The sequence below is a fragment of the Fonsecaea multimorphosa genome, assembly GCF_000836435.1.
Source record: "Fonsecaea multimorphosa CBS 102226 unplaced genomic scaffold supercont1.1, whole genome shotgun sequence".
NCBI classification, from domain to species: Eukaryota; Fungi; Ascomycota; class Eurotiomycetes; order Chaetothyriales; family Herpotrichiellaceae; genus Fonsecaea; species Fonsecaea multimorphosa.
The window spans coordinates 765,469-791,925 of NW_015971635.1; the positions used below are offsets into that span (position 1 = coordinate 765,469).

The 26,457-nt window shown below is 52.4% G+C and overlaps 8 protein-coding genes across 8 annotated transcripts; 3 read left to right on the forward strand and 5 right to left on the reverse strand.

Annotated features, from left to right (window-relative positions):
* Positions 1-3,678: 3,678 nt before the first annotated feature.
* Z520_00295 (uncharacterized protein) lies at positions 3,679-4,281 on the reverse strand (the record flags this gene model as incomplete). Its single annotated transcript, XM_016770816.1, has 1 exon — positions 3,679-4,281. One exon carries the CDS (start codon positions 4,279-4,281, stop codon positions 3,679-3,681), a length of 603 nt encoding a protein of 200 aa, XP_016637726.1.
* Positions 4,282-7,102: 2,821 nt separating this feature from the next.
* Z520_00296 (uncharacterized protein) lies at positions 7,103-10,029 on the forward strand (the record flags this gene model as incomplete). The annotated part of the gene is made up of 3 exons (XM_016770817.1): positions 7,103-8,081; positions 8,129-8,410; positions 8,465-10,029. 3 exons carry the CDS (start codon positions 7,103-7,105, stop codon positions 10,027-10,029), a joined length of 2,826 nt encoding a protein of 941 aa, XP_016637727.1.
* A 1,440-nt stretch (positions 10,030-11,469) lies between these two features.
* On the reverse strand, positions 11,470-12,065 carry Z520_00297 (uncharacterized protein; the record flags this gene model as incomplete). The annotated part of the gene is made up of 2 exons (XM_016770818.1): positions 11,470-12,010; positions 12,055-12,065. 2 exons carry the CDS (start codon positions 12,063-12,065, stop codon positions 11,470-11,472), a joined length of 552 nt encoding a protein of 183 aa, XP_016637728.1.
* Positions 12,066-12,565: 500 nt separating this feature from the next.
* On the forward strand, positions 12,566-13,548 carry Z520_00298 (uncharacterized protein; the record flags this gene model as incomplete). Its single annotated transcript, XM_016770819.1, has 2 exons — positions 12,566-12,630; positions 12,681-13,548. The coding sequence occupies 2 exons, from the start codon at positions 12,566-12,568 to the stop codon at positions 13,546-13,548; spliced, it is 933 nt and encodes a 310-aa protein (XP_016637729.1).
* A 908-nt stretch (positions 13,549-14,456) lies between these two features.
* Z520_00299 (uncharacterized protein) lies at positions 14,457-14,741 on the reverse strand (the record flags this gene model as incomplete). The annotated part of the gene is made up of 1 exon (XM_016770820.1): positions 14,457-14,741. The coding sequence occupies one exon, from the start codon at positions 14,739-14,741 to the stop codon at positions 14,457-14,459; it is 285 nt and encodes a 94-aa protein (XP_016637730.1).
* A 1,618-nt stretch (positions 14,742-16,359) lies between these two features.
* On the reverse strand, positions 16,360-17,232 carry Z520_00300 (uncharacterized protein; the record flags this gene model as incomplete). Its single annotated transcript, XM_016770821.1, has 2 exons — positions 16,360-16,776; positions 16,837-17,232. 2 exons carry the CDS (start codon positions 17,230-17,232, stop codon positions 16,360-16,362), a joined length of 813 nt encoding a protein of 270 aa, XP_016637731.1.
* Positions 17,233-18,696: 1,464 nt separating this feature from the next.
* Z520_00301 (uncharacterized protein) lies at positions 18,697-24,756 on the reverse strand (the record flags this gene model as incomplete). Its single annotated transcript, XM_016770822.1, has 12 exons — positions 18,697-20,091; positions 20,139-20,594; positions 20,654-20,743; positions 20,811-20,847; positions 20,910-21,254; positions 21,305-21,892; positions 21,947-22,651; positions 22,711-22,836; positions 22,886-23,108; positions 23,161-23,625; positions 23,719-24,516; positions 24,573-24,756. The coding sequence occupies 12 exons, from the start codon at positions 24,754-24,756 to the stop codon at positions 18,697-18,699; spliced, it is 5,412 nt and encodes a 1,803-aa protein (XP_016637732.1).
* Positions 24,757-25,662: 906 nt separating this feature from the next.
* Positions 25,663-26,387, forward strand: Z520_00302 (uncharacterized protein; the record flags this gene model as incomplete). Its single annotated transcript, XM_016770823.1, has 2 exons — positions 25,663-26,080; positions 26,134-26,387. 2 exons carry the CDS (start codon positions 25,663-25,665, stop codon positions 26,385-26,387), a joined length of 672 nt encoding a protein of 223 aa, XP_016637733.1.
* Positions 26,388-26,457: the final 70 nt, after the last annotated feature.

A 26,457-nucleotide genomic window follows, 5' to 3' on the forward strand; every position in this document is an offset into this window, starting at 1 on the left:
GGCGCCGAGCGCCCTCATGGCGCCTGGATGGTCTGCCCGAGTTCACTGGGCTCGCTGGGCTCGCTCGCTGCCGGCTGCTTGATTCTCGAACCGCCCTTCCCTCCACCCGGCATATGAGCGGCGCCAGTCGCCATCGGCCTGCTCGTTGCGCTGAAATCTTCTTCAAACCAAGCACCAGAGCTAAGCACAATCGTGTGATCGCTTACGAGCAAAAAAAAAATAAAATTGGGGAATGGAAAACTTCGCGTGTTCAATAGTGAAGGAGGGCGCGAGGTGCTTTTTAACTTTTGTCTGCCAATCGAGAAGCCGCATTCTCCCACGTGCTGCAAGTGAGTGGACAGCAAGGCCTAGATCTGCGCCGATCCGGCTCTTGCCTATTCAGGCAAAGTTTGTTGCTCTGCTTACTACCCAGGCAGTAGTGCCTGGTAATTTCGTATACGCCGTACCCAGGTACTGACCATTACGTGACATTTCGGGGACATAGAATCAGTACCATTTCTATGCACACTTAGGTACCTGGTTAATATGTGCGAGCAGGTGACAGGGAGGTATTCTACGAGTACAGCAGATGGATATCGTCGCCCTGTTCATAGCAATAGCCTCGTCTCATCCTGAGATATCACTGCAGCACTGCAGCATCTGAACGATCTTTCTCTTGCTAAAGCCGCCCATCTCTTGTGCGCGCTCCAATTCCACACCTCGCAGTCATGTCCGAGTATTCCTCTCACAGTTGTACTAATTTGAAGCAGTGGCAGATGTTTCAGGTGAGGATCTGAGGACCATGGAAGGATTGAGCTTGTACAAGGAAAAGTAACGCGGCAGACAGATAAGTGCGTGTTGTCGAGGAGCCATGAGTCTTGGGCAGAAGGGTCGCTTGGAGGAATCTGATCGAAAACGAAGACAAAATCTGCATCAAAATCCTGTTTCAGATCAGTGAGCTCGCATTCGTTATCATAAAATGTGAAGACAATCGACCTGGAAACCAACACAGCCTTCCAAGCTTGAGTGCTCCAAAGTGACTGCCGCAGCCTCGACGACGCTCAACTTCCATCAAGTCTTGCAATCGCGAAGTGGTCTCGTATGGTTCCTAGACGTGGCAAGAAAGCAGTAAACACCATCAGCGATCGAGCGGCGAGAGCAGATGCATGTTGAATCGGAAAGATGCCGGCTTTGTCTTGTGTCCTTCAAAAAAACAACCTTGGAAGTGAGCTGAGCTGAGGAATACTCGGGCGCGCCCAGTGGAAGTATTAACATTGGTCAATTGACAGTCTCATCGTTGCATATCTCTTCTGAAGCCCGTCGTCTTCACTGGGAAGCACAATGCTCCCCTCAGACACCTGTACCAACATTGTCGTTGAGATTCACGACTCCCAGTATCGCATCCCGAGCCGTCACGAACTTGGGAATGAGGATTCGACGCTAACTACCAATCAGTGCCAGGCCCTGGTACCTCTCCACAGCTTCTGGCACCATCTTGTCCACTGAGACTGCTCCCACTCTACACGGGTAGGACCATCTCGCCTCCTCCCTCCTGCTGGCACAGGGTAACTTCCGCTTGACGTTGCAAAACATCAATAGTCGCTTCCCACAGGCCACGGCCGCCCCCTTTTCTCCCGTCCGCCAAAGTGGGATGGAAAAAGAAAACAAAAAGCAACACGTGGTTTGAAATGAGGTTGTTTCAGAAAATAGCCACATCAGGTAGGCCACCTGTCGAATGTCGCATACATAGTATTGCCGGGGCTATATGTGGGACTGCTGGTTTTGACCTATCCCAATTCACGGCTCATGGTCGCAGCAACATTCGGAGATAGGGTCAATCTTCTTTGATCAAAATGCAATGCACGGAGACGGCACACATATGGACCTCCAGCTCGCGGCCGCAGTGTGCGAATCCAAATCAGCATGCTCTCGCACATTTCAGATTCGTCCTCAAGCTGCGCCGTGCGCCGCTCTGTGTCCGTCTTCATTTATTCCTTTGAGCCTTCGAGCTTGCTTGCTTTTTTGGCATGGCCGTTCTCTAGGAACTGTAGAAGTTCCATATCCTTGGCTCCGTGGTGACAGTTTTTGTCAAGTTGGACTTTGCAGCCTCTACCGAGAGCAAAGGCGCAATTGACCCAGGCACGGACTGAGTTTGACGCAGAACTAACACAGTACACTATCATACCGCCAAGTCAGACGAGTTTGATGGGCCAGGAATGATAGAGACTCACGAGAATTGCGACTCCATTGACTATGCTACCTTGACGCATTCGCAGAAGGTAAAAGTCAAGATCATGGTGAACATCTCATCGAAGATAGATGCGATTTGTGCTATACACTTCCTGTTGTGAGTATATCAGACACATCAGACTTATTTGATTCGGCGGTTCGACAGTGCAGTCTGTTAGTCTGCGCAGATATCTGCGACCGTGGCCTAACGACCGCATCTAAGAATTGTGATGGTCGGCCTTCTTCCTTCGGGAGTGGTTTTCGGGGCCATGCCAAAGTCGCGCAATCCAAGGCCGCAACTCGATCACGTTTGACGACAAGAGCACAGCGAATTTGGTGGACAGAAGAGTGCTAAACCGTCCTACTTCAATGTGTTTGGTTGCAGCATAGTATGAAGAAGGCCGCAGCTGAATCAAAACACAAAGGCGCAACACATCCGAGCCGGTGCAAATCCCAACCACTGAGCACTCACATGAGACGAAGAATGAGATGCGTTCAAGAGCCAAGTACTTTTATCAAACAGGCACCGCTGTACTTCCTGTTGCGAGTATATCGAACACCATGACAAGTCTTGGAAGTGATTGTTACTCGTAGGCCACGATCGCAGACGTGTGTACAGAACTGGAATGTGTTGACCTCCCCAAGGAGCACTCGTAGGGTCCTTGAAGAAGGCCAATGGCCGGAATTCGGTTGTAATTACAGGTATTTTATCCGGTATACTCCGTCTTGTTACCTCGTATGTGCCTTGCCCGACTTGGAGTGATTCCATGGTTCCAGCTTGGCAATACGAGGCCAAGCAGATTGGATTGAATTTTGGCATCTCCGGATGCTCCTCAACCTCGATATGCAGCATCAAAGCTCTGCCCGGAGCCATATTCGCTTCTGTCAGCCTTGGGAGCCTGACACATAATCTATAAGTATGCGTGACATATCTGCCAATGCTGAGTGTGCATGTAGCCGTCCGGTGCACAAGTAGACTTATTCCCGTGTAGGGTACTTAGTAGCCGAGCACCACCAATTGAATCCCCACAGAAGCTGAGCACTCAGCTTGTCCGTGCGTCAGCAGCAGACCACCACTGTCGCTTTCTTCATCGACCGGTTTCTGGCTGTTTGGCGCCTGTTGACCAAGGCTGTCTCGTCCCTCCACCTGCCTGAGTAATAATGATCATGACAAGACGTGGCCTGATCCGGCATCTTCGCTAAAGGGTATCATGTAGTTGCAGAGGCGGAAGCCAAGGACTACGCTCTCATGGCCATCACGTGAAAGGCTGCCAAAGCCCGGTCCTTTGAGTCTCCACGTGCTGGATCAATCCCGGGGCCACCCTTGCCGGTGGAAATGGCTTCTTGAGGATACCTTCTGTCGATATCAATCTTCATGGGACTCGGGTGTATGCTTTTTTCATGGTGTCGCCCACCTCGGTGAACATGTGGATTGCGGCTCCAAATCCTTTTGCTAGTCTGTATTTTCTTTCATTCACAAGTCTCGAGCATTTTCTTGATGAAACTCTGCAATGTAGGGTTCCACAAAGCCGCAGCCACTCTCTCTTTGTCTGCTAATTGTTTGTTTACTTCATCGGCGGTTGAATGTGTACCCTCTTTGATCCTAACGTCAACCCTAAATCTGGGAGGGAGCGACTCTTCCAGCCGGACCCGCACTCCCAGTCCTATTACGGTGGCCAAACTGCAGTGTTGGATTGTAGGAGTGATCAAGACCGTGACTGTCTGGAGATTTGAATTCGGACGGTTCGGAATGGTGGGCTTGATGGAAATGTCGGGCAGGGAAACGACGGCTAAGGAGCCTAGAGTAATAGGGTGTTCAGGGTCAGACATGGTGGCTACTAAGTCGTAAATCTCCTGGGCATCAATAGGCTCTTCTTCGGCGTCGCTGTCACTCGGGTCGAGAGAGGACGGACTGGCCGAACGTGTGAAAGGGTCGACGGCAAAAGATGGCGCGGGATACGCAAAGGTCGAGTGGCCGACAGTATGGTCATCTCGGGCTGATGCTCGCCGTTTTCGGGTTGGAAGATCTGACGGGTTAAGGACCAGCGGATTCGCATTCTTTCCCTCTTCCATCGCGTGAGAGTTAACCCGGCGGGATTTTTCTGAGAAGAGAAGATCACAACTAGGGACGAAGAGAAATGATTAAGAGTACGAAGCTGGCGTCGCAGTTGCCGGAAGATGGATTTTGCGCCTGAAGTTGGAAATCGAGGCGAGGCCGAAGGACGCAGGACGTAAATCTCGGAGAGGTCGATCACGTGCTCCGCAAGCTTGGCACTGTCTAGTTGTTTGGCCTTTTACTACTAGTGGTGACCAGCTCGGAGGGTGGTAAGCTGCGGAGTCCTCTCACAGTGTTGAGTGATCGTTCTTTGGCGCGTGCTTGCAAGAATACCTTTGGAACGGAGGCACCCGACGCCTAGCCTTGCCGCTGATTGACTTCACACAGCATATGGCCACAAAGATGAAATCAGAACTCTTGTCTCAGTTGCCATATGCCACAGGTGATGTCTGTTCGCCTTTCCCAAGGCGTTGGCTGTGGCAAAGGAGGAATGGCCCCTCGTTCTCCGCCCCTGCACAGCTGACGCGCTCCCCGCTGCGGTCCACCCCTCCTCGCCTTTGATCGACATGTCTCAAGACTTCTGGAACTTTACTTCTTCCGTCCGTCAGCCTTTTTCGCCTGATGAGTGGCAAGGAGAAGGAAGGATTCTAGAAGATGGCGTGAATTCAGGTTCATTCTCACCACATGCGCGATCTCATCCGGTTGCTGTCAGCCTTCCCATTTGCGGCCGTCTGCCCGAATATACCGCTGCGTATTCGGTACTGACATCGCCCGCGTTGGCGGAGTTCGGCCAATAGGTCCGTGAAATCCACAATGGCTAGGTGCCAGGGCAGCTCTCTGAGAACATCTGATTAGATCGATGAAGTGATGAGACACTACACAGCCTCTCCAAGAGTCCATCTTTTGAGAGTCCTCGGCGAGTTCATGCTTGAATAAGATGGGCCTAAGACTGGCCTGGGCCTGGGCCGGTGAGAAAGAGGGGACGTTAGGCGACCCGACAGTGATACATGACAACGACCACAGGCATTCTCAACCTGAGAATCTCGTCTTTCCAGAACACAGCAGGATTTTCACATCTTGCAAGGGCTGACTGTGGTGCAGGCAAAAGCATTGTTTGTCTACAACGACATAACCCAGTGAGAGCACGAATGTTAGGGGTCGTTGCACAATGGATACCGCCACCGCGCTCTCTCTGACATTGGTTTTCTAGTTCGTTACATCTGGCAATCCAGGGGGAAAGCCTGTCTAGTCTGCGACGAATGTCCGAGCTATCGGGAGTCAGGGAGTAGGGAGCGCTGAAACCCCTGAGACTGTAAGAGGGAATTAAGGAGCTGCTTGCGGAGTGATCCTTGTATCACGGAAGCCATAGTAGCAGCGATGGTACGCTGTAGAAAAACCAGCATAACCGTTCAGCCACATCACTTACAGAGTCTTGTTTGATGAATTTGCTTCTTCTGAGAAGGCCAAGCTCGGGGTGTTTGCTCAGTGAACTACTCGTACCCGTCCATGCTCGGTAAGTTGGTGGCTGCAATTCAATGCCCCGAAGGTCCGAAGAGCTCTGGACGCTGGGAGAGGAAGCAAAACAATGCTGAATGGTCGAATGTTGTGTAGACGTAAGAGTGCAAATCACTCTACCATGGGATCTTTTGGCGTTGGTTACAGGCTTGTGCACGCCATCAAGGGCGGGCGAGTCGAAGCCCAAGGGTCCGGTGAAGCTGGGTTTCCTGACGTTGCATTTAGGGCTGACAGCCACCACAGCCCCTCAGACAGGAGGCCAACAGGAGGTCAAAGAGGCGAACTGGTCAACAGATGAGCGGGTGAGCGGGTGAGCAAGTAGTGAGCACCCATGATTCCCTCGTCCGTTTACCAGCACCGCCTCCATACCACCACAAGCACCACAAGCACCACCAGCACCACCAACCGCTCACCACTCCTCGTCTGCCGAACAGCATTTACCCTTGTAGGTGTTAGTTGTTCACCACACCAAGCCTTGATGGACCTGCGCACCCTTCCAATCTGAAACCCTCGGAGCTGCTTTTCCCATCAAGTCCGTTATATCTTGATTCTTAGATCATCGCCTCCTGAAGGATCAGGTGCTGGTTGCTCGACCAAGCATGCGAATGGACTGCGGCATTCCCCCAGGCTGGTAGGATACGACGGCCACCCGGTGCCAACCCCACGGACGCTGACTTCCAGTCTTGGGAGAAGAGCACGGTGTCCCCTCGTACCTTGAGAATCCCGTTGTTCGCATGTGCACAAGGCCGAGTCCTTGTCAACCTTGGAAAGCTCCGCCCGCTGCCGCCGGAACCACCGCGTCTGCTTGTCTCGAGACTGGATTATGGCCAGGCATCTTCACGCCTGATGCCTCACACTTACTGAAGATTTTGACATTTTGCCTCTGCCAACAATTTTGTCGGGCGTCTTGTGAATCCCCCGCCAGTCTCTGCCTGAACCTGTGTCTTCGCAGGCCTGGACGGTGTCCCAACGTGCCGAGGTCGAAGTTGTGTTTCGAGCTTGCGCTACACGAAAAGAGGTGTCCTAAGGGTTGTCCCCATCATCGACCATCCTACTATCCCATTAGTTTAGCACCCACCCACCTTTGACCTCTTCCTATCTGTGGTCGGACGTCAACACTGGCCATTTTTTGCGACAGATCTCTTTCCTGCGGCCCTTCTTATATGCGCACAATCCGGCCGTCCACCTGCTCCTGCTTATCCACGAGTTAGTCATTGATTCGATCTTGGACAATCCCGCCACGGCCACAACTCCTCGATCGAGGCACCCGCCGTTCTCGCACTTACCCAATGTGGTGTCTGTCCGAGTGGATGAGATGCCACCATGCAGAGCTATTCTCTGTCATCCGCGCCTCCTTCGGGCCCCAAGAACTACGTCTTTGTCGATGAGCATAACCGACATAAGCGGCTCAAGGTGATGCGAGCCTGTGAAGGATGTCGTCGGCGGAAAATCAAATGTGACTCCGCCACAACCAACACTTGGCCTTGCGCCGCCTGTGTTCGGCTGAAACTCCAGTGTATCCCTCCCGCAGGAGGACTCGAAGGCGATTCAGGAGATATCGCGCCCGGAAGTGCTGGCGAAGAGACGAGCGGACCGCCATCATACTCGGCCGCATCAGCCGCACCTGGCCAACAACAAGCCCAGAGTTATGCGCCCACAGCGCCAGCCTTCCAACTCAACCAAGGGAACCCATACTCTTACGATGCGTACGTTACCAATTACCAGAAGCCATCGTTTCAAGTCGCCGAAAAGCCTTACGACAGCTTCTATTCGGATTCCCATCAATTTGATGAGACTTTGCACGACCCCTATCAGGATGCTCCGCAAACCTATGCGCAGACCCAATATGACGAGAAGCCTTTCAGACAAGAGCGGGCTGGGTCCTCCCCAGTCGAGGTCACGGCCGAAGACCTTATGGAGCACCTTGGTCAGTTGAAGATTGGTGAGAGCGGAGTTGCACCCTATATTCGATCGGAGAAAAGCAGCAAAGAACTAGACCCCCCGATTCAGGAACCTGACCCGGAGCCAAAGATTGCTGCTGCGTTCAGCACCGATGCAGGCTCTCAGATCAGGATTCCTCCGGCTCTGATGCCGTCGCACGACGAGGCGATGCAGACCTTTGAGCTGTACTTCAATAATGTCCATCCATATGTTCCAGTGTTGAACAGGCGCCAATTCTACAACCAGTGGCATCGTGATCAAGCGTCCATCTCTCCTCTTATCCTCGAAGCAATTTTCGCCAATGCCGGTCGACTATCGGATGATCCAGCCCAGGGCGCACAATGGCTCGCTCTGGCCAATAGTAAGTACTATAAGTCCCTTGGACTGTGCGCTGCTAACATTGGGGAGAACATGAACCGTTCTTTTTGGACAGTCCAAGCCTGAGCAATCTCCAAGCCTTGTTGCTCCTGCTAAAAGCCCGAGAGAGTGCGCCCAAAAGAGGATACTACTATCGTTCGTGGATGACTTGTAAGACGGCCATCACCATGGCGAAAGATCTCGAACTACATCAACACCATGAGATCCACACTCTGGGGGAGCCATGTGGTTCCGACCCCATCGAGTGCTTAACAAAGACTCGAATTTGGCAGACACTTCTGGTTTGTGAGACCATGGTAGGAGGCCCGCAAGGTGAATATTGCTGTCCTTGTCGTAGAGCGATTGGAGTGACTGACATGTATTCAGGGCGCACCGATTTCGGGGTCGATCCGAATTCCGTTGATATTAGTGAGAGCCCGCCCGGTTCTGAGGTAGACGACTACGAAAGGTCAATCTCCAGACAATTCGCATACTTCGTCCGCAATGTCCGGAACATTCGTCTCATCACAGATGTCCACCGCAAGCTGCAGAGGAAGAAGGACTGGGCCCTGGATAAAGAGTTCGTGGCATATAACGCCTCGTTCCAGAAATGGCCTGACGAGCTCCCACCTGACTTGCAGCTCCCGCTGCCGCCGACGGGTGCGACGCCCAATGTGACTTCACATTTTCTGGGCAACATGCATTCTCACTATCACTTGGCAATCGTGATGTTCCATCGACCACAGCTTTCAGCCTCTCAATCTTTTCCTCCTGATAGTCAGTGGAGACATCATCTGAGTGTATGTTACAACTCGGCCAAGATCCTTTGTCGACTACAAGAAGGAATCCTGGCCAACTTCGATCTGACGGGTCTTCTGGTCATGCAGAGAGGGATCAATTTCACCATCTACGCCATCTTGACCTGCATCATGATTCATCTGGTTGCGTTTTCTTCGCCGGATCCTGAGTTCAATTTCGAAGCCAAAGACTACTTTGTCCGACAAATGAGGATTCTCGAGCGATGTGTCTCGGCTTGGCCAATGCCAGAAACAGAGGCTCAAATCAATGCTCTTCGAGCGGCATTTTCAGCCGACGTCAACAAGCCCTTTGAACTGAAAGAGTCATTCCCCCACGGGACGCCTTCTGACAATTCGCGACCATCTCCCGTATCTCCACCGTCCTACGAGAGACAGCAGCCGCCGATGCCGTCACAGGGCCAGAAGCTCGTCGATCTTCAGCAATCTCAGCAGCAACAGCAGCAGCAGCAGCAGCAAGCCCAGGCTGGTCCCTATGCGGCACAGCACCTGAGCCAGATGACGCGCCAGAGTCCATACCTGGCCACCCCGCCTGTTTCGGTCTATACAGCCGATTCCAAACCTCCGACTCCCTTGTATGCTCAGAACTACGAGCTGGAACAGACGCCCTACTCAAGCATTCCGAGCTCCGCGGGTGGATACTACCAGCAGCCGACGTCGGCGACCGAAATCCAGTGGAACCCGACTCCGATCATGGACCAGTTCGACACGGCGTTCGCCATTCCTCAATCCGCGCTGGCTCCCCCTCCATCCCTGTACGGGGGCAGCGGTGCGTCGCCTCCTGGGAATATGCATTCCATGCAACAAGCGAGCTTTACCTCGACCAACTCCCCCACCTACGGGACAACTTCGCTGCCGGGGGGCTACACAGCGCAACAACAGCAGCAGCAGCAGCCGCAACAACAACAGCAACAGCAACAACACTACTACTCGGCACAACAGGCGCAGTCGTATCAGGATTCATCGCCGCAAATGGCGTCGAACTCGCAGCTGCCTATGTCCGCCGCGACCTCGTATGCCACAGTGGGCGTGGGAGGGGCGGCTATGCTCGTGACGCCTCAACAGTGGCAGCAGAGCGTGGCCAATGTGATTGATGCAAGCAGATTAAAGAGGAGGTGGGATTACACCCAACACTAAGCCGGTCTGTCTGCTTGTATCTAGGTCATGGTCTCGAATAAAACGCCGCACAAAGTCTGGCGCCGGACGGTCCAGCCTGGAGAAACACCCCTGCCATCACACTTGTCCTCATGGCCCAAAGTAGAGTACACGGGTTTCCGGCGCTTGAATCGCAAACAACCCAGCTTGCAATCTTCAAAGGGCAGGCCTAGCACGGCTTCACTTTGGCTCGGATTGATTTCTTGTCCATCCACGTAAGTATCTACAACGCAGTTCTGGGTAGTATGCAGCACAAAAACTCCCGCCCACACTCGGGGTTTGAACCCCCGCCACAAAGGGAAGAAGTATGGACATGTTCGGCGCCCCCCTTGCCACATTCACGGTGGGGGAGAAAGGCGCTCAGAGCCAGCAGGCCCCGGGGCCTCCCGGGCTCCCTTGGCCACATAGCTAAGATGAGACGAAAAGAGGGAGAGAGACGGGCCAACACAAACTTTGACAGCGGAGCCACGAAAACGAAAGGAAGGGGTTCAGTTGCGCTCACGCGGGGTGACAGAGGAAGAAAGGCTCTGATTTTAGTAGGGAGTTGTAGGAAAGTGAGAGAGAGGGGGGGTATGGGTAGTGGTGACGACTTACGATTGGGCATGAATGGCAAGGCCGCACACACTGCGACGGTGCCGGTTTGGTTACATGCAGGGACGGATGTGCATCCAAATTATTTCCCTATGAGAAGGAGATGGGAGAGTCAGGTGAACAGCCCTCCCTTTTGAGTGGATAATTTCATGCTCTATATTGTTTGCAGGCTGGAGGAGGACAACGACAATGACAACGACAACGAGACTGGACGAGAATGTCTATCTATGCCTGGCTGCACGATTCTATGGATCAGAATATCCTCTCTCGACATTCATGAATCTTTTCCTTGTCTCTATCCTGCTCGTCCCAGACTCCTGTCTATTCCCGTGGTCGGATCGAGGCAAGGTCGACTGAAAGAGTCCATGGAGCGAGAAATTGCTGGATCCGAGTCTGCTTGGCTGCTCGCCCGCGAAGTCTCCCTCTTCCCCCAAACTGTATCAGCGTCCTGTGAGGAAAGCGAAGATACGTGCCTGCGCTTTCTAGTCGAGGACCTGCTTTCGGGGAGGTTGAATGGACGTGCTCCAGCTGATTGAATCCCCGGAGAACCCCTTTCTGCACTATACGGTGCGAGATCGCTCTTGCTCTTCGAATGTCGTCGACGGTGTCGGCCTCTACCCGAGGCCGAGCGGTATATCGTGGTCCCAAGGCATTAAATTTCCACCATAGAGCATATTCAGCCAACACAAAGGGGGACTGATGCAGTATGCTCTTTTGCCGGTAGCTCTGCCTGACATGGGCCATGGTTGGTCTCAACCTATATTTCCTTCAAGTGTAGTCTCCGGAGTTCGCTCCCACGTTCAAGAAACATTAGATTTACGAGGATGCTCCTCATCGCCTCGTCAACCACTGCCCTAAACTCCTGTCCCATGCTTCTATCCTGATGGGCATCTCCATCTGCCAAAAGGGGTTCTTGCACACGTAGTCGGCGTATCTCTCGTAGATGCCCTTCATGAGCAGATCCGTATTGGGCATGCTCGGGTCGGTGAATAACAAGAACTTTGTCCCGCTTAGCGTCTGGAAGACCGTGAGCCGGAAGAACGAGGATTCGAGGGACTCAATGCCTGAAGGGAGAACGGTCGGGTCGGGATACGTCCAGTTCTTTCCTGAAGGGGTCGTGGCCGAAGACGTTACAGGGAGCTTGGGGGTGAGGGAGCGCGTGATGGCGTGGACGCCGTGGAATGTGCCGGCCAGGACGAGGTAGTCGTTCGTCGTCAGTGTCGAGGTTCCTGGCAGTCCCAAAGTGCCCACCGTCTGGGTTTGGCTTTGCCCAGTCAGGTTCCCGGCCGCGGTGCCCGGGGAGGTGGTTGGGAAGGTGCGGTGGTAGATGAGCGAGCCGGCTTTGGAGATGATGAGGAGTGCGAAGACGGGCCTGGAGGGCAAGACGAGGGATGAGCTTGTCAAATCTCTATGCACTTCAGAAGCATTGCGCAGGGAGAAAGAAGCCAGAGGGGAATTTGCTGTGAGATGGGCACTTACATTGTGACTGGGGACGAGGTAGACGAGCACCTGTGACGAGAGATCTGCTCAAGGAGAAATCATCTCCGTCATAGCCATCGCCAACGCAGAAGCAACATCAAGCTCCAACGGGTGCCGGTCACACAGTCAGTCAATTGCATGTGTATATAACATCCTTCGGGGTCTGGAGGGCAGCTCAAGAACTCCGCATGAAGTACGCCAAGGAGGGTCAGTGAGGGTCTTCCTGCTGATTGACGCGTTGCGTCTACGCCTGCGCCTGCGGCTGGCAGGAAACTGAAGCTTCTTGACCACCTTCATTCCTAACTTCTCTCAGTACCACACTCTTCTCGAAACCCTGACACTCTGCTCTGACTCTCAAACTCGACTGGCTTTCTCTCCTTCTCTTGGACTTGACCAAGAAATCTTGACATACCTGCCAAAGTCTCATCACTTGTATAACACTGCCATCATGGTGCTCGAAGCCACCATGATCGTTGTTGACAACAGCGAAGCCAGCAGGAATGGCGACTATCTGTATGTAAAGGAAAAAGATCATGATTGATCAGTTACTAACGACCCATCAGCCCCGACCGATTCAAAGCACAATCCGAAGCCGTCAGCCTCATTTTCAACGCAAAGACATCCTCAAATCCCGAATCCGCTGTCGGTATCATGTCCATGGCCGGCACAGGTCCCAAAGTTCTCACAACACCCACAAACAACTACGGAGCCATCCTGGCGGGTCTACACGAAACCAAGATCAAGGGCCATATAAGGTTAGGCACGGCAATCAGTGTGGCGATGCTGGCCCTCCACCACAGAGCGAACAAGTCTCAACGACAGCGGATCGTCGTCCTGATATGTAGCGAGCTGGACCCAAAGTTCGGAGACAAGAACGACACAGAGAAGGAACTGATCAAGCTGGCAAAGAAGTGCAAGAAGAACAACGTTTCGGTCGACTTTGTCGCCTTTGGCGACGCCATTGAGTCAAGTACCAAGTCAATACTGGAGAAATTCATTGAAGCTGTGGGTGGCTCGTCAGGAGAGGGAAATAACCTCGCCGCCATCCCTCCTGGGCCGGGTTTGCTGAGCGACAGCCTCATTACCACGCCTATAGTCAACATGGGTGGGGACATGGGAGCTGGAGGAGCGGGTGGTATGGAAGGGGTCGAGACTGGTGGCGGCGGAGCCGGTCGATTTGACGAATTCGGCATTGATGCCGCGGCAGATCCAGAACTTGCCATGGCGTTGCGGATGAGTATGGAGGAAGAGGAACATCGGTTGGAGAGGGAGCGGAGAGCACGCGAGGAGGAAGAGAGACGGAACGCGGATAGGATGGAGACCATCACCGAAGAAGGGCAGGGTCAGCAGGCAGCGAACGGTGCGAATGGAGAAGGCCAGGACAGCACGGCATCTAAGCAGCCGCGGGTAGAGGAGGACAGACAGGAGTGACCAAGGGCTGACTGGCTTGTATTTGTATCGAGGGAGATGGAATAAACCATGCAAGCAACTACAATTCCTGTGGTCTGCTTGACCGATCGAAAAGGATGCCACTGAACGTGTCTTTCTATTCCAAGCGAACCACTTGCTGTTCTCCAATATCCTGTCAACTCCAGAGGAGATTCTTCATGGTTCCTGGTATTCTCTGGCCAACAATTGCTCCCGAAACACGACATTATATACATTCCTCCGGACACAAGTATCCAGCCAAAGTCCCAACAGCCTTGTCTATATCCAAACAGATAGACGGGTCGCCACCAAAATGCCAATGACAATGCGAATGCGAGTGCGAGTGCCAGGCGCCACTCAGTCCATTGACTGATCATGGCCATGACGGGGCGGAGGTCGAGGTGGAGGTGGAGGCGGCAGAGCATAGCACCTCGTAGAGCATAAGGAGTCTCCCCCCTCCCCCTTGGGCCTTGCTCTCTTGTATGTATGGGTGTGTATGGATGTGTTCTTGAATCAGGCGATGCATTGCGATGGACCACACTGCCGCAACAATATTCCCGTTCCGGCGACGTCGTGATGGCTCGCGTCTGAGGCAGCGGGGTAGAATCACAAATGCTCCATCGTTCCGCCTGGTGATGATGGAACGGGCAGTAGATGAGAGGAGAGGGGCTGCATGAATTCAGGTCTGCACGTACGCTTCTTCGAGACGAAGCGCAGCGTGGCTCCGTGTATCCCGCGCAGGGCTGTAGACCGTGGCTGGGTCCCTGAGGGATTCGTTCATCGTGAGTAGATCGAGTCACATCGCTCTCCTCATCGAGTGTGTGTGAGGGGGTGAGTGGGCGGGTATATCTCTCCCATTTGCGTCTGTTGTGTGCGCCTGTGCGTATGTTCACGCACATTGTATCCCTCTCTCACCGCGCGCCCATGATCCTCTCGTCACGACTCCTCCCGCCACCTCCCCCGCGCGCATTATCCCCCGGCAACGGCTTGAGCTCGTCACTCGCGTCGGCCTCGACCTGCGCCTGCGTCTTCTTGCCGCTGCCGGTGCCGTTGGTGGTGGGGTCGTTGGTGAACAGACCGTCCGGATCCTCGCCCGTCTTGAGGTAATGGGCGCGCGTGAGGTTGAGGTAGGCCTCCTCGATGGCGGCCATGTCGTCGTTGGTGATGGTCACGGCGGTGGGTTTGCGGCGGAGCATGCCTGACTTGCTTACGGTCTTGCTCGCTTGGTTGCTTCGTGGGAGTGGTGGGATGTGTGATTGATCGATTGCGGATCAAGGAAGAATAAGGTCTAGGGCGTGATGGATTGTCAAGTCGGTATATGTGTTTTGATGGAATGTCTTTCAATATTACGTGTCGATAAGGATATTGGTATAGGGTTGTTGTTGTTGTCAAGTAGTAGTGGCGCCGCTGATTGATCGAGGTCTGGACGTTTACATTGTTTACGCAAAACTTCTCATCAGATTGCTTGATGGCACTGGACCCTCCACTCACTTGTACTCGGGCTCGTCTGTACTACGCTTAGGCTGCATCCGTTGGTCTACTCCACTTCCTCCACACCACATCGTGTGATCCGTCGCCGTCTTCAGCCTCACAACTTTGTTTCTCTTGTCGAACCTTTATGATCCCACCCTGATTTGCACCAAGAAACCATACCGCCATTTCAAGAGGCCGCCCAGCACTGCATCCTACTCTCCCCCCTTGGTCTATCGTGGAAAGGAAAAATCGAGTTCTGTTTCACATATCATTAGTGCGGCCCCTCTTTCTCAAGTTCTATCTCTTACCACCACCACATACTTCGACGGACCAGGCCTCCATCGCGGCGGAGGCGAATGCATGCTCACATTATTTCCATGCTCGCTTGAGTGATAGATGGTGAGACCACGCCGTATCGAGAGGAAGTTGCGAGTGCCAGCGAGGGTTTATACCGATGGGCCTAAAAAGACCAAGTACTCGCACTGGACTTGCGTAAGAGACTTGCTCAAAAGATAACGACGCATGTATCGTGTGCGTGGGGGCGTCCAGGGCTAATCGATTTTGGTATATGTCCAGTGCAATCCAGATTGTCTTGACAGAGAGAACAAGACAGATGCGACAATAGCATCCCCTAAATGTAAATCATGCAGCTGGACGCGATGCGCAAGCTGTATCAAACGACCAGTGTGGCCTCCCCTCAGTATGACCAATGGACTCCCGTGGACTTGGGGGCTGAAGGAAGTCTACTGGACCTGTGTATGTTCTCCTTACCATCATTCAAGTATGAGGATGACTGCTCAGTCCTCTCCTACCAGTGTGAATGTGGATTTGGTCCGCTGTTGCTAAAAACCAACCCCTATTGCCCAAATTGCCACGTCAAGCGCTGCGCTCGTTGCCCAACAGAAGGACGTTAATTCATAAAGGAAAGCCGATGTCCAGCTAAAAGAGATGTGGAAAGGAGGATGTTCAACATGTCAAGGGCCCTTGAAGCGCATGCGGTGCAAACGAGCCTGCGCTTGCTCTTCATTTTGCCATACTCCAATACCCCTGGAAGCCGCGGAGTTTTCCTCTGAACGCCACATAGAATGTTGGCAGTCCCAGAAAAAGCAGTGTCATCATCCAAAACAGCCATCTTCTGGTGCCGACGCTCTCGTTTGTCATGCTGAAGAGTCCCTGTGGAAGTTTAATTTTGCAATCGATACCTGGTGCAATCCTCAATGTTCAGACTTACAGTTGCTAGACTGAGTGGGAGGTATGCCTTGTTTGTCAGTAGAAGGGCTTCAAGAAGATCGTGCTTTGAGACGCTGACTTACCACCGTCATGTTGGTCAACACTTCGATATCATCTCCTTGTTTCGTGGAATATCGGCTCTCTTTTAGAGCCGACGAGTTGACCAGCTTCAGAACTCTGGTAAGCAATCAAAATCGAGAATCGACAACCCGCAATACGCACACCGTCCTTCATGCGGTCGAAAGTCTGAATCTTTTGGACCAGGACCCGCTGAAGGTATCGCATGGTAGCAAAATCCTCAAAGATCCTGTCCAAGTAGATTTTCCAGAGATCATCGAGTTTTTCGTCTCGCGTGTTGAGGAACTGGAGTTCACCTTGCTCAAAATCCTGGAAAGTCTCAAGCGTTAGGTTGAGCATGTCATTGAATTTTCTCAAAATGGACACGGCCTTCGTGTATGACTTGGTTCTTCCAAGCTGTGCATCGTCAAAGAAATCGTTGCCATCCATCGACGCGTAATAGGCCGTTTCCTGCAACCACCTAGTCAGTAGATCCAGTGAACCTGTAGTGCTGGAGGAGACAAGGCTCACATAAGTATCCAGGCGAGCATTTAACTCGTAGATGATGGCTTCCCATTCACCAGCAACCTGCTTGCAACGCCGTGAGAGCATGAGGAGAAAATATTCGCGCGGGTTCCACACGGGATAAATCTCGTCTCTGCCCCCTCCGCTCGGACCGTCATCGTTCCACTCGATGTAGGCATTGGGGCTTTCTGGCTCCTGCGAGAACGTGTCAACACAGCAGTAGGCGGTCCAGTACCATTCATCTACCCCAGTGATGAGCACAGAAACCTGAGCGTCATGATAGGACAGCTGGTCTTGTGCTTGATCGTAATATGGAAGCATTGGGTATGATCGGCGTAGTTTTCGGGGATCGGGCGACACGGTGTTCCTGCGCAGTGCACAGTAAGGCAGGTGAAACTCCATGGTAAAGTCCCGCGGAGTTTTGTTCTGGCAGTAGGTTTTCAGTAGTCTGCTCGGGCAAGATGCAGGTCATGGAGCAAGACAGACCAAGGTGATTCTGAAGTGTACCTGATTCAAAATGTACCTTTGGAGGTATGCTCGGAACGGTGCAATGAAGCGACAGGCAACATTGACGCAGAGAGCAAGAGCGCACAGTGGCGTCAGGTTCGTGATCAGTCTCTTTCTGTTAGCTTGTGGTGTATGACTCTACTAGAGGGGCCATCGCGTTGATTTCGGCGGTCTTCGCACTTACAAGGCACGTCTCTCGGCCCCGTTGGAGGACCTCTATATCATCGTCAATTTTGTGGCTGACTTATCTACCCGTGGTCCCTCACCTGTTCGCACAATCTATCGTGCAAGCCACGTTCGTCCAAGGCCGCCCGATACCTGCTCTCACCGGCAGGGGGTCGTCGACTGTACTGTTCTGATGTCCAGCTTCGGGTCAGTCCATTGCTCGTTGGCCGCTGGCCCGGCTGGCTGTCGTCTAGTCCGCATGGATCTCTGCGGTCGTCAAGGAGTGCCAGGCGAGTAAGTCGCGCAGGGAGGGTCCTATCCCTCAAATGCTGGATATCACCTTGATTTAGGAACCTGGCAAGTGCCCTGAACGTCAAGTCTGGAGGATCCAGGTGGCTGGACCGAAAGTTGAGAAACGAGGTCGTGATGGTTTCGGAGGGATCAGGCTCCAGTCGACTGTCTTCGGCAACGTAGCTGATGGGCTGGCGCACCGAGAATTGAGGATCCCACACAAACCGAATGGGTGAAGAGGGACGGCGCGGCCCGTGTGCCAACTCCATCATGCCACTTATGCCTACGTCGGACAGCTGAGGTGGTTGCCGTCGACGCCGACTTCAGAGATAAATAATGGCACAGTCCGACACGCCGTGCTCACTGACGACGAGGTGGCCACCTAATTAGAGGCAGCTAGTATCTAGCAAAAGTAGAGGGATGCCGTTGTGTTCAAGGGTCGATAGAATACCGCCATTCGTTTCTGAAGTCGGCGCGGCGGTTGCTGTAAAGTGGTGGCTGCGAGGAAACCTGATATTATATGGCAGCCTCGTTGACCACAGCCGTGGGATAGGCAGCCGCATCCTCGCAGGAGCTCATCCTCCCAATCAGGCGAAGTTTAGGGGCTGAGCGCGCCTCATTTGAACTCCCAAGTGTGGCTACTCCGTAGACATATCGGGACTGCGCACCTTCTAGGTTGTTTTGAACTTCATGCTCAGGGGTGAAGGTTGAGTCCTCGGCAGTGTAACTATCGCATCCTGGCACAAAGAGGAGGCTGAAAATGCCACTTACAGCACGAGGAGACAAATCAAGGGGCAAAGTCGGCATGATTTCTCTCTACCTAGACATATTATTGTTGAATACCAATTCACAAGCATCTGAGTAGCCCGAGTGGCCTGCGGTCTCCAACAGACCCATGATACGCTATATTACCTTCTCGCTCGCACCATTCTCTTGAACCAGTTCGGTTTGGTCGTTCCTGGCCTCGACGTCGGACTCCTGCCGTCTCCTCCCGAACATACGCGCGAGGGCCCTTCTCCGCTCGTGGGGTTTGCGAGGCTTTTCGTCCTCATCTTCGCTCCCGCTGAAATCGGAGACACTCTCTATCGCATGGCGGTACTTTTGCCTGCGCTCTTGCAGCTCGGTCTTCCTCTTCTCAAGATCTTGCCTGTGCGCTTTCTGGATTTCTTGGATCGTCTTTCCCTCACTCAAATGCTTGGAGATGTCCACGATACGTGGCTTGTGCATAAAGTGCTTGAGTCTTTCCTGTCGCCATTTCTCCCTGGCCTTCTCCGCTCCACGTCTGCGGGCTTCTTTCTCGTTGGAGGCCTCTGCTGAGGACTTGCCACCTTTCTTCTCCTTGTCCCTGGTGGCTTTCTGAGTGTCTGCCAGTTGCACGACGGATTCTGTAGTTTTGAGTTGAGTCTGGTGCTTCCGGCGTCTTCCTGGATACCGAGGCAGATCGAGGAATAGGAGCATGACCAAATCGTATAGATTGAGTGTCAGGAAACCAAAAATCCACGTGAAAGCGAAAAGAGGAGACATAAGGATGCCCAGAAGTAGCTTGCCGACGATGGCTTTATGATCCTTCATTCTGACCACTTTCCAAGCATCTAGGACACGGGCGGCTGGATAGCGCACAAACCAGTCAGTAAACTTCTGTCCAACTCTGCGCCACTGGCTTTCCGAGTGTTCGGTGAAGCCAGCCTCATCCGGCAGATCGAAAACCCATATTTTCCATTGAGCAATCGCCCGCATAAACGTCCCAGCATTGAGCACAAACGCAATGGTTGCAACCAGCGCAATGACTGCGGCAGTGACAAATGAGACCGCGGTACTGTGCGAGGGCGCTCCGCCCATGCTGAAGATGCTTGACGCGAAACTGAGAGGCAAGAAGACGACAGTAGCGTAGGTGAAAATCCGCACGTCGTCCGCAGAACGGTTTGACACTCTTGCTTCTTTGAGTTGCAGATCGTCAAGAAGCCACTCTCGAAGTTGTTTGATGTGATCCAGTTTCGCTTCGATTTGCTTTTCCAAATGAGCCATGTTACGGACGTTGGCTTGGGCTCGGCGACGCCAGATAGAGATCTCGTGGGCGTAAGCAGCTTCGTCGTCCCGAGTCCAACGAGGCTGAACTTCGCGTGCGGTTTCTCGGGTTTCCCACTTGTCAGCAACATTTCGGACCGCTTCAAGATTCTCAAGAACGTGACGGAGAAAGTTAACCATTTCTCCATATCGGGAGTAGGTGGTCTTGTTGCTCTCAAAGGTCTCGCGGAAGGTGTCGTAGGAAGTGGCAGTGTATCGTCCATTGCGCTGTTGCTAGATCAGTTTCGAAATCACAATTTGTGCAGCGGACATGTACCCACATCTTCGCCCAGAATATGGGAAATCACTCTCAAAATTCGTCGAGTCTCTTCGCATATAATTCTGGTCGCTCTCTCAAACCACCTGGCTTCCAAAATCTTTCGCTGGCTGTGTTCGGTGTCCTTGTTCCCTTCTCCAGTGGGCCTGGTCAACTTGAAGGAATCGACATCAGCAAACCATCGATCTTCGTGGCCACATTGGGGCAGATACACCGCGACAAAACATGTCCAATATCGATCATAAAGGTCGCCATCAAAGCGGAACCCAATTGCGCATTTCTCGATGAGTTTTGTCTCATCCCCCGGAAGCCGAAATGGCTTGCCCGAGAATATGGTCCGACTGGGTGGAACTTGCTCCTCGTCTGAATCATCCTCGGCAGCAGGGGCTGACAAGTCCGAAATGACTCTGTAGAACCCTAGGTGCAGTTCTGTGATCCAAGAGTTAATGGTCTTGTGCGTCTGCGATTTTAGACATTAGGGATGAGCTTCCTTTATAGGACCATGGAAATTGTTCGTACATCTTCGCGATGAAACACGTCCCGCGTCTGGTGGCGAGCCAGAAAAGTCGCCATCGAGTATCGTTCTCGCTCAGGGACAGAAAGATAGAGCTTGTTCCGCTTGTCAGTCGAGGAGCAACCAAATCGCTTTCGGCGTAGAGAAAATCCGTGGCCATACCGATAATGAGAACCTTGGTCCACAATTGTATACGTATCTGTAGATCATATGTCAATTTGTATCGTCGATTTCGGGGTCGTTTGCAGACTCATAACTTACATTAGTCTCTTCTTCACATCGTTCTTGGTTCTCTTCTTCCATATGTGGTCCAGAAGTTCCCAGGCGTTGGGGATTTCTTCCAGGATCTGCGACTGGCGCTTGCCGGTCCTGATCACATCAACAACACTTCCAGGGCGTTCTTCGTCGGCGTCTGCCCAAAAATTGTCGTTATTGCGACTGTGTAATTGAATGGAGTCGTTGAACACGGCGTAGGGAGAGCTCCCTTCATCACGGTCGAAGTCCTTTAGAAGTTTTAATCCCGATTGGACTGTTTCTTTGATATATTTTGAAGGGCCACGTTCGCCCTCGGCTCTGTCCGCCAGAGGGTCCTCTTGCGTGAAATACCTGTGATCGTCAGTGGTCTCTCATGCTTCCGTGACCCATCGATACAGTACCATGGATCATCGAACAACCATTCTGGTTCGCATGTCTCAGTCAGATCGACCACGTTGGCCCTGTCAACATTTGCAAGGTTATACAGGCCGGCCTTCGTCCTCGACCGGATGGCTTTGTAAGATTTTTTCCAGAGCTTCTCATTTACTGTGATGCCAACTCTAGTATTGCCGGGCGAATTGGAAATTTGCTTCGGGAACACTCCAAGCAAGTCCCCATAAGTCACCCTGAATAAATAATAGGGTACCCCAAAGACAGCGGTTGGAAAGTTCCGCAGTCTGCTTTGGGGCTTTTTGTTTTTCGGATCCACCTCTTCAGCCATCAGCCCGTTGCCCAGGACGCATCCCAGCAGGATCATCCTACATGTGGAGGCCATTGTCGCTGGATCTTTCGATCTATCCAGAGAGATATTACAATCCAGAGCCAAAATCAGTGCCAAAAGGTATCGGAGAGGTTTTCTCCAAAACTGCTCGAGCTGAAATTGTTGTGCCTCGACGGCCTTCGACCACTCATCAAGTCGTTTTGAAGGACGATCATGATCAAAAAAGCCGAGATCGAATTTGGGGCACAGTATCATGGCCTCTGCATACCTAGGAAGAATCAGCTGAATTGTAAAGGAGAGAGAAAAATTGGTTAATATGCACCAGTTCCATCTCGGCCGCTCCTTTGCACAGCGTTTGATGGCAAGGAGTCTCTTCTTGTTAGCCTTCATCTCTTCCACCAACGAACCAGAAACAGGCGCTTCATTGCTGAACTCGACAGATTGGACGGAAGTCTCGACAGAAGATCTCTCGATCTCAAAAGAGAACCGCTCCAGTATCTTTTCCCGAAAAGCAGAAGGGTCTAGATCTGTCATGAGACCGGTACTTTCCAAACTGTCGAGAAGCTCTTTTGCCATATGCTGTAGCGACGTCGACACAGCTGCGCTGTCGGCATCTGATCGGGGAACGGCATTGTCCTTCACTTCGTTGATGATATTGAAGAGAGTCTGAAGAGTTTGCCAATGTTGAACGGAATCACACAAATCGTAGTTTGGGATGGATACTTCCTCATCCTGCCGGTAATTGGGGTCCCACCACGACACTTGTATAGTCTCTCGGGCCGATTCCCAGAGGCCAGAGTTTTTGTTCCGGGTCTCCTGAAGTGCCTTGAGCCAAGGTAGGAGTCGCCTATTGAGGGTGTCAAGAACGAACGGTCGACTCTTCGGGAATTCCACATAGAAGTCAAGCAATTTCAGGAAATTGATAGCGCTATGGAGATGGTCGTCCTGTGTTGTTGTTTGAGCACCTGGGGCCTTGTAGACGCTGGCCCACAATCCGCTCTTCGTCTTTTGGGCGACTTCAAAACACCTGAACGCCACAATTAGAACGTTTGACTGGTATGGTCATGCTGGAGCAGGATAGTTTACCACTCGAGATGACCTTTGCAAAGTTTCTCAATGTCTGAGGTTAGAGAGCTCTTTAACGAGTCATCAATGATACCTTCTTGACTCATAAGCAGCCGATGCATACAGCCGAGGAAACGGAACTGATATCTGGTGAACGGTATTAGAATCGATATTTGGTATTGGGGTCGACCCTTACAGAGCAGCGGCAGGCCTCATGCTCACATCATGCAGTCCACCGGTGCAGAAGAAGTAAGCACAATCTCCGTCTCTTTTCCAAGGGATTCCAATAGGCACCACTGATAAAATGTGTTGCAAGTACCGTCGGAACAGGAATTCGGTTGGCTGGTCTGGAAGACCCTTGATCCATTTTCCAGGGCAATGACTGCTTAGGTTTTCATGGAGATTGATGTAGCCACAACCTTTCAGAATTAGCAGATTCAGGGACAAGAGCTGCTTCACGGTGCGGCTCACTCGGACGAATTTTAGGGTTAGCTCTCAACTTCTTGAACTCTGCCGTTACAAGCTCTTGCATTTCCTCCTTATATTTCATCCTCCTCGGGCCATACATAACATCCCAGAATGTGTCGTCATCCAAAATGTCATGCCATGACCACCTTGATTTCCACTCAATACCGAACAGACGATGAGAGAAAAGACCCTCGCCTCCAAGATTTTGGAAAGGTACCTGAGATTTAAGGAGAGACTCGCCCTTCTGCACGGGCGACTGCTCTTCGTTTGGAGGCTTTGGTGTCGTCGTTTCGACAGGGTCTGATGGGACATCATGTGCATCGGTCTGTGCAGGAGCTGCTGCGTCTTGGGACACCCCGTCCTCCAAGATCTTGCTGGCTCGCGCACTGTCTTCCTTGCTCTTAGCTTCATCGTAGGCCGTCCAGAACGAATCGTCTTTGCGACGTTGCCACTTGTAGAAATCATCACCTAATGGCCACATAATTTTCAGATCATATATCTGGTCCCTTGTCCAAGGTCCACAACTAAAATCATAAACAGCTGTCAGCTCTCGTTGCTTACCTGATGCAATCTCGATGGGGAGCAGGTGAAAAAGGGCCCTTGATAGCTCCTTCTCCTTGGCCTCCTTTCCCCCGTCGTGAGAAGGACCAAGCTTTGGTTCACCGCTTGTCCCAGGCGGATCTTTCGAAGTGACGGGTACGAGGGGCACTCGATGTCCATGGTCAATATACAAAGAGGCGCCGAAACTGGCATAGCCACCGGGGTTGCCACAAAGCACGATGCAAGTATTCCCTGAAGTCAATGTTCCTCCCTTGAATTTGGTGGCGCTTCGGAAACCAAAATCATGAGGGGCATCCAGTGCAAAACCCAGGTCAAATACCAGGTCAACCGTGGCGTCATCGTTGCCTTTATTAGAAAGCACGCATTGATGCACAATTTTCTTATCCACCACGGCAAACACCATTTCGACTTCAACCCCTCCTGTGGTGTATGAGAGCTTCGGCCACCTGTCATGAATGTATGAAACAGGACGGAAGTCTTCCTCCGGAACGGCCGATCGATTATTCAAGCGCAGCCCGATGCCTGAACACGAACCTTGTATGATGTGGTCGAAATCGGCAATGTCTGAGTTGGGTCGGACCTGTATCACACCATGCGGTCCGAAATCCAGCATGCGGCTCACCTGAATAAGCTCCCCAAACTCGCTAATATAGCCGACTGTGCCCTGACCATCCCCGAAAGCGATATCCGTCCTTATAGCAGGCTCCAAGTCTCGTGGTGGCTGAAGAATGCATTCTGGTCCTAGGTTGCATCTTCTCGTAGAGGTGGTTGAAAAGGAGGGCGCGCTTGACGTTGAGCCTGAAAACACACATCTCGATGAGCAACTGGCGGAGCGTTTAGGAAGCGTGACCAACCTTGAGGTGACCCTCCATTGTTTTGTGCACTTGATGCATCGTCTGTTGTAACAGCCCACTCAACCGAGTCATCGCAGAAATCCAGGGTTGATTCACGACATTTGGGAATGGTGAACTTGGTAGAAGAAGGGGTTGTCTGGAGGGTTTCTTGCTCTGTGTCTCGCTTGTCGCTGTCGCCAGTCATGTTCCTGGCGGAGCCGACATTGAGGTATCATTGATAGCGACAGGTGAGCAGGAGAAAGCCGAAAGGATCCCATCGAGACGATTTTCAGCTTTAAGGACCTCGACCTGCCTTGGTAAGGCTGGCCCCATTGAACCTCAAGCTTGTGGTGGGCGCTTGAGGGGAAAAGAAGCCTGGTCGCCAATCGCTAAACATTTGGTTCGCCGCCAAATGATTACGGTGAGAGGAAGGCTAGGTAGTGAGGCCGCGTCGGCAGGTGCATCCATGCTCCGCGCTCCGTGATCTCCGAATTCCAGTTCCAAGACACGCACACGGCAGACATGTGTCTCAAATTGAGAGTAATGTTGGAAGCGTATCTACCTGGGCACTCGAGTTCTGGAGGAAGGCGAGCTCGACGGGACGGAGTGGCTTTGTCACGAACCGTGCCGCGTCGCCGATTTGCTTGGTGCTCCTCGTTGCGGCTATTGTACTGCGTGAGGGGAGAAAGCCTCGCCTAGTGCCTAGGACCTGGGAAGTACGAGTAGTTCCGGGGTATTACGAGTACCTAAGGTGGGTACCTGGCAAGGGACCTGGGGCTCTTCCCGTTGGGGCGGACAGTTGCCTGGCTGGTCGGGCGCCTGAAACTCTTCTTCCCCCCACAAGAGGATACTACAGTCGTTGAGATATCTCGTACATGACACGTCAACCACCACAACCGTCCCTGCTCTTTCCCATCGTCATCACCAAACATATCTGCCTGTGCTTCACCAGGTAGGTCGGTCATGGTTCGGGTTCAAAAACTCTGGTGCCTAGACCTTCAGAGTATTTTAGACCTGAGAATTTTCTAATATAGTCAAGAATGAGGAGAGAAGTACGGAGCACATCTTGGATATTCCAAAGCCTGATATATAACGAAGAAGGATAGTTGAAATGGCTCATCATGAGCGGCGTATCTGCCCAGTCTCCAGCTCCGACCTCCCTTTGCTCTCCGACCTTGTCCACACCTGCAAACTCGCCCTCCCCATCAACCGTCTCTTATTCAAAGACTGGCCCAATGATGCTGCTCAGAGACCGCTCTACGCGGCTGCCGTCGAATCAGCATTCAAAGATGAATTGGCAGTTTGTTTGAAAGCTGTTGACGAAGGATCTGGAGATGTCCTCGGGCATGTCGCTTTGACTAGAAAACGACCGCCTACAGAGAGTACGGAGACCCAACTGCCTTCTAGTCAAGGATCCGGTGGTGAGAAGCAGCAGGACATATCCGAGTTCTTCAATCCCGACCTTCTCTCAGCAATTTCCAATGCGGTGTCTGAGATTGCCAAGGAAACAGAGGAAGTCGATCATTTCGGTACGATTTCTTGCCATGAATGAATTTCACCCAGACTGATCCAAAGGAGTTAGAACTAACGTACATCTGCGTCAAACCTCCGACTCGTCGACAGGGGGTAGGATCGCAACTGGTCCATGTCTGCCTCGAAAAGGCAAGGGCTGAGGGTATTCCACTTGTGGTCTGCTCTGAGCCAGCCGCCCATGACTTCTTCCTCAGTCTAGGATTCACGGATACCACACATGTGGACATTGATCTGAGAAAGTGGGCTCCAGCACACAGTGGGTTTGGCATCTTCAGGCTATCCGGAATGATTTGGTCTCCCTGATCTCAGGCCATTGAGCCGGGCCGGCATGAGTGCGAGAGTTCATCGATTAAAGTTCAGCTTTGTGTCGAAA